Raw genomic sequence first — 7,049 nt, 5'->3', positions numbered from 1 at the left:
GGGGAGGGGGGGGGTGCGGCGGGGGGGGGGGGGGGGGGGGGGGGGGGGCAGGACCAGAGATTCCCCTCTAGGGACTCAGGAGGGTGAGGGTCCGGGGGCTGGTGAGGCTGGGCCTCCAGAGGGAGGAGCCGCAAACACTGGGGTCCCACGGAGCCCCGCCCCTGCTTATAGCCCTTGGAGACCCCTGTGACCACGCCCCCGGATGCGGATAACCCGACTTCCGTTCTGGGCGGGACCTCGACCACTGGGTGCGGCGTTTATTTCAGCGGCGGCCAGTTTCCCCGGACTGGTCTAAAGTTAAGGTGAGAACCCTGAGTGGAAACTGGAGAGGCCACTCCCCCGCCACAAGGAAGTTTGGCCCCCGAACCTGCCCCTTTGGTCCGGCTCTGGGAGGTCCCAGCGGACTGGCCGGCGGAGCAATCCTGTTGTTCTCATTGCCACCCAGGCTGCTTCAGGGAGGCGAGGGCCTTTGTCTAAAGAGGGCCGCCCCACTCCTGCTGGCGGTCCAGGAATGTCCTGGAGTAATTAGGGCTGATGTAACCCCTTATTTTTGTCTAGGGGGTGATTCAGGTAGAGAAAGGCCTATATCTAAAGGAGGCAGCCCCATGGATCGAGCGAGAAGTTCTGACCCCACAGTAAAGGTAGAACTTTCAGTGCTGATAAGGGTCCCTCTCCTTAAAATAGGGAGCTGTGCAGAGCAGTACCTGGCTCTCGTATCAGGGAGTCCTCCAGTGAGGTACCCAGATGTGCAGCACAGTGACTTCTTTTCTAGTACTCTGGGAGGTGAAACCTTTGCTTTAAGGCTTGTAGATTCAGGTAACTGGAGGAATACCGAATTCTACCTGGAATCAAGTTCAAAGCCCTGAATGAGGTCTGAGGGAGCCACTGCCTCCAGAACAGTGGGGTTGAAGGGTCTCACCCCTGCTGTTAGCAGGCATAAGCCCCTGTCAGCCACTCTAGCTGTTAACTCAGGCCTTAGAAATGTGAGCATCTTTGTCTAAGGGTCATCGTGGTCTCAGATCAGCAGAGGGCAGAGCCCCAGGAAGGGTTTGGAGTCAAGGTGAAGATCTTGAGTAAGGAAATGGGAGACCACTCAATACCCAATTGAAAGAGTAGCCGAAGGCACCTGGGGGCTCAGTCAGTTAAGTGTCTACCTTCTACTTAGGTCGTGATCCCAGCGTTCTGGGATTGAGCCCCAAATCAGATTTCCTGCTGAGTGGAGAGTCTGCTTCTCCTTCTCTCTCTGCCTTTCCCCCCAACTCGTGTTCTCACTCTGCTCTCCCTCTCTCTCAAATAATAAACTTTTTAAAAAAATAAAAAGGAAGAGTAGCCCATGATGCCAACCCCTCTGTTAGTCCTGGGAGTCCTAGGATTACTGTGTCTTCCTCCACTGGGTTCTCAGGACACCTGGCTGAACAAGAGCAACAGCATTTTGGGGTCCTAGAACTGTGCTCTCATGGAAATCTGCAAAGGTGGCTCCTTAAAAGCCAAGGTGTTCTCTCCCTGCTGAGGCGCTCACACTCTCATCTTCTCTGCTCCAGATACCAGCATCTCCTGCCTTCCAGCTCACTCTTGTGCCTGCTGTCCCTGACCCAGTCATGCCTCGGGGCCAGAAGAGTAAGCTCCGTGCTCGTGAGAAACGCCGCCAGGCCCGAGGTGAGCCCCAGAGCCTTGAGGGTCCTCAGGCCACTGCAGCAAATGTTGAAGAGTCCTCTGACTCTCCTGTTTCTGGGGATACTCTCGCGAGTCCCCCTGCTGCTGACACTTCCCAGGAGCCTCGGGGATCCCCAGCCACTAGCTCTCCTACTGCAGGTGTTTCACGCCCAAGGTCTAATGTAGATGCCAAGAGCCAAGCTGAGAAAACGAAAAATTCCTCTCAGGCCTCAACTTCCCCTGAGAGTGCTCACAAAGATCTTCTAACCAGGAAGGTGGGGGTGTTGATGCAGTTCCTGCTAGAAAAGTATACAATGGGGGCACCCATTTTGAAGTCAGACATGCTGAAGATCATCCACAGAAGGTACAAGGAGCACTTTCCCGAGATCCTCAGGAAAGCCTCTGAGCACATGGAGCTGGTCTTTGGCCTGGAATTAAAGGAAGTCAAGCCCAGCGGTCACTCCTATATCCTGGTCAGCAGCCTAGACCTCACCGCTGATGGCAGTGAGAGCAGTGCCTGGGGCTTTCCTAAGAATGGGCTTCTCATGCCTCTTTTGAGTGTGATCTTCTTGAGTGGCAACCGAGCCTCTGAGAAGGATATCTGGGAATTCCTGAATATTTTGGGCATCTATGATGGCAGGAAGCATTCGGTCTTTGGGGACCCCAGGAAGCTCATCACCCAAGATCTGGTGCAGGAAAAGTATCTGGAGTACCGCCAGGCACCCGGTAGTGATCCTCCACGCTTCGAGTTCCTGTGGGGCCCGAGAGCCCACGCTGAGACCAGCAAGATGAGAGTCCTGGAGTGTTTGGCCAAGGTTCATGATACAGTCCCCAGCGCCTTCCCATTCCATTACGAAGAGGCTCTGCGAGATGAGGAAGAGCGGGCCCGAGCCAGAGCCACAGCTGCGGCTGCCTCTCCTACCCAGGCCGATGCACGTTCCCAGGTCAAGTCCAGCCTCTCCTCTCCTCCCTAGAGAGGGCTGAGGCAGATTCTTTGCTTTGTAGTTGTTGAGAGCTGCCAGCTTTTAAGTAGTGAGAGGCTAAGGTGGGGTTGGAGAGGCCATAATATATATCTTCTTTGTTTTTCTGTCGTATATTGGTAGCTTACAAATGTTCCTTTCAGGAAGAATGTTTATTTAGATTTAGAATCCAAGTTTATAAATGACATAGATCACACATTGCTGTTTATCAGATTTAAGAGTAAGAGTTTTGGTGTTGTATAATGAAGCTAGAAAATCCTTACATCTTCTTCGGGTTCCACAACAACATAATACGGCTTTGGAATGGAGATTTTTCTTAAGAGTTAGAGTTTTGGTGTTGTGTAATAAAGCTTGAGAATCTTTGCCTCTCCTTTGGATTCCAGAATAACACAATATGGCTTTGGAATGGGGATTTTCTTAAGAGTAAGAGTTTTGGTGTTGTGTAATAAAACTTTAAAATCCTTGCTGCTTCTCTGGGTTCCAGAACAAGATAATATGGCTTGTAATGGGGATTTTTCTTGCAAATATGAAAGAACTAGCAAAAATATAGCTGTAGTTTTAAAATAGAAACAAAGAAAAATGTAGTTAAATATTGGTTTGTTCTAGTCACTTTTCTCTTTCTCTTTGTAAAATTCAAGGATATATACCTGAATGTCCTTAACGTATTCAGGAATGCAGAAAAAATTAAATAGTAATAAATTACATTCTTTGCTCCATGCTCCATTTATTTTTATCATTAATTGAGGATCTGATCTTTGGAACGTTGTATGTTAGTAGTGATGATGCTAGGGATAAAGAAGACCCTGCATGTAGATTTTTAGAGTGTAAGAGCAGTTTTTATATAAGAATGATGGTGTGATGAACTCCAACATGTAAGACAAATTTGAAAAAAAAAGCAACGAGGGGGCGCCTGGGTGGCTCAGTGGGTTAGGGCCTCTGCTTTGGCTCAGGTTGTGGTCCCGGGATCCTGGGATAGAGCCCTTCAGCGGGAAGCCTGCTTCCTCCTCTCTCTCTGCCTGCCTCTCTGCCAACTTGTGATCTCTCTCTGTCAAATAAGTAAATAAAATCTTTTTTTTTTTTTTAAAAAGCAATGAGGAAGAGGAGCAAGTGAGAACAGTGATGTATAAATTATCTGAAGCAGTACACTTGGGGGTTCTTCTCAGTGGCATAGCTGCCATTCAAGAAGGTAGCACTGCAGTCTCTGACATCTCCTGGGTTAAAAAAAATTCCCAAAGATGAGGGTAGTTTCTTCTGGTGTGAAAAAAAGCATAATAATAACTGTCATTTATTAAAGACCCAATATTTGCCAATCACTGTGCCAGGTGCTTCACATACATTATATATGTTCCAACAGTCCTACAGGACAGTCTTCTCCAACCTACTTGGCAGATGAAGAACTTGAAATATTCTCAAGTTCACGTAAGTTGGTGGAGTGGCAGAACCAGGGGTAAAGCCCGGTCTGATTCCTCTGGCGCCCACGCTGTAGCACTCCTCGCAGCCTGAGGCCAACCTTTTGTCTCTCAATTCCTTTCTCTTCTCACTATTCCAGGATGGCTTTGAGGCAATGAAAGAAGGACCCTGTGGCGAAGTACTAAAAGCAGGTTTAAAGAAGGAAGGTGCAAATGAAAATCAAACACAATTTGGGGGTTCATGGGGTTCATTTTCCTAGGATCCTCCTGCCCCTCACCCCAGGGTCCCTTGAGAGCTGGCTCTGCCCTGGTCTCAGCACTTGTGTGGAGTCCCCAGTCCCGGCACTTTCCTGCATGACAGCTCCCTCCACTGGGACTTCCCCGCTGGGCCTTTGTGTCCAAACTAGGATCTGACCTGCTGGCCAGCTCTCCTCTGTTGTCCTCCTCTGGAAGCTTCACCTGCTTCTGGTGGAAGAGACAGCTGCTGTCCCTCGGCCTCCCCTGACTCAGAGCATTCCAACTCCCTACAGCTTCCATCTCTCCCCCTGGCCTCTCTGACTGCAACTGATGCTGACAGTGAGATTTAGACACCTCCTTATCTCCCCTATGTGCTTCCACTTCACTCAAGTGTATGTGTGTGTGTGATTTGCCAAATCAGCTATTATGTAAACTCTGATTCGGCATGAAATCTACAGGGCCTTTGTTTAGAACTCTGAGGCTGGAGAGGACTTTTTTAGGAAACAACCTGATATTTGCAGTAGGGTTTTGATGGAGTATCTTACTTGAATGTGGCCATGGAATCCACACACGGATGAGTAAGGTTAACTAAGCGGTCAAGAACCAAAACCTCCCTCCTAGGTGGTAGATGAGGAAGGACCGAGGAAATCACTGTGTAAGTAAATGTTTACTGAGGGTGAATTTTTAAAACCCATCTTGGAGTCCTTAGCAGACATGCTGGCTTTCAATAAGAAGGAAAAAGAATTCACCATTCTTCCAGGGAATCTTGTCTGTATCTGTCTCAGGGAAATGCTGTTTTCACAGTATGCTTAATGGCACCTGTTCCAGTGTTCAAACAAGCTCAGTCACGAGTCATATGGTGGTTAGTCATGATTTTGATCATGCATCAAAAGGTAGGAGAAAATTCTCAGCCTACTGAGATTTTATAGGTTATTATAAATGGCTATGCCAAAGGATGCTATTGAGGGACAAGGGGTGCGCCCTCCCTGCTAAGATTTATAGGGAAGATTTACAGGGTGCTCTTAATTGAGCACCTACAATTTGGTAGGAGTGATTCCATTCCCAGTCCACTAATAGTTAAGAAGGGTCATTTGACTAACCCCTCCCATGGATGTATGAGTAGAAGCATGTTTGTCCCCTCCAGGCCAAGGCACAAGACAGCCAGTATGCCACTTCCATGCTCTCTCTTCTATTCAGCGGCAAACATGGGGAGCCCATGTGATGATGGAGACAGCCTGGATCCCTGGTCACCTGACAGCAGTGAGTCTCTGCCAACCTCCATCAGGTTTTATGTACGGAAGAAAGTTCTTGCGTTAAGTCACTCAATTTTCAGGTTTTCTCTGTTTTGTCAAGTAGCAGTAGCTTTATCTGAGTAAAACACAACTGTTTTTTCTTTTGTTAGGCTCATTTAAACATTTGTCATGAGACCAAACTTCGTCATTACACAAAGCTATTAGTAGTGTATATATTCTTGTTATACAAAGTTCTAACACAGGTCAATCATAGTCTGCCCCCTCCCCCATAACATTTCTCCAAATTTCAACCCCATTTTCAAAAGTAACCACAATGAACAGTCTGCTGTGTGTCATTTTAAAGCTGATTTGAGACTTTCTCGTGTATAGATGTACTGTAAAAATATAGAGTTTTAGGCACACATAGGTAACAATATGCATATTGTTACACTTACATATGCATGCAATATGCATATTGCACATACAATATGCATATTGTTATAACTTACACTTATAATTTAAGTAAATACAGGATCTTTCCATGACACCTCATATAAGACCTGCCTCACTTTCTAAAACTGCTATATCACTATTAGAAAAAGTCCCAGCCATTCCTTTCTCTGGTCCTGGCAACTGACAGCGTGAAGCAAAACCATCTTAGCCAGTAGATCTACGGGAGCAAAGGGCTGATGTGTTAAGATGCTGAGTTTTGCAGTTGCTCATCAGGCACAAGAAGATTACTAATCAGCACCTGTAAGGTTAGCAGTGGTTACAAGCCATTCATATTTGAATTTTTTTTTACCTTCTTTGTTTTCTATATTTTCTATACGTAGCACATATTATTCTTAAAAATACTATAAAAGGTTAAGAAAAACTTTAAAAAGGCACAAGAAATTCTAATTATAGATGTTAGGGAAACCTTTAAAATGGGAAAAATAATTTATGAAGTAAGAGTTAAATGACAATTTCACCTATAAAATACCAAAAAAGTTGCATTACTCATAGACAGTTCTCTCTTAAGATGGCAGATTAACAAAGAGAAAATTTATATCAGAGGATAAAGTCCCAGTAGTTCATGGCTTCCTGCATAGTTCATGGAGCATATTTATCTCATACCATCTAGAAAGGCAATATGCAGTATGTAGGAGCATGGGGTTTTAGAACTAGATAGCTGGTGTTTGAAGCCTAGCTCTACCATTTACTAGCTGTGTGATCTTAGATAAATTACTTAACCACTCTGTGCTGGTTTTCCTACCTGTAAAATTGGGATGATAATTGCATCTCACTATTTTTTTTTAAGATTTTATTTATTTATTTGACAGAGAGAAATCACAAGTAGATGGAGAGGCAGGCAGAGAGAGAGAGAGGGAAGCAGGCTCCCTGCTGAGCAGAGAGCCTGATGCGGGACTCGATCCCAGGACCCTGAGATCATGACCTGAGCCGAAGGCAGCGGCTTAACCCACTGAGCCACCCAGGCGCCCCGCATCTCACTATTTTGAGGATTTTATGTAAGGCATTCAGAACAGAGCCCATAAATT

The 7,049-nt window shown here is 46.3% G+C and overlaps 1 protein-coding gene across 1 annotated transcript; it reads left to right on the top strand.

Moving 5' to 3' along the window:
• The first annotated feature begins 1,598 nt into the window (after positions 1–1,598).
• LOC132007188 (melanoma-associated antigen B4-like) lies at positions 1,599–2,627 on the top strand. The gene has a single exon (XM_059385281.1). The coding sequence runs from the start codon at positions 1,599–1,601 to the stop codon at positions 2,625–2,627; it is 1,029 nt and encodes a 342-aa protein (XP_059241264.1).
• The last annotated feature ends 4,422 nt before the right edge of the window (positions 2,628–7,049 follow it).

The sequence above is a fragment of the Mustela nigripes genome, chromosome X (genome assembly GCF_022355385.1).
Source record: "Mustela nigripes isolate SB6536 chromosome X, MUSNIG.SB6536, whole genome shotgun sequence".
NCBI lineage: Eukaryota > Metazoa > Chordata > Mammalia > Carnivora > Mustelidae > Mustela > Mustela nigripes.
This window is presented reverse-complemented; position numbering and strand designations above follow the sequence as displayed.

What these genes read in the sequence shown, in the direction of transcription:
- LOC132007188 (XM_059385281.1), top strand. Translation starts at nt 1,599, where the DNA reads ATGCCTCGGGGCCAGAAGAGTAAGCTCCGTGCTCGTGAGAAACGCCGC.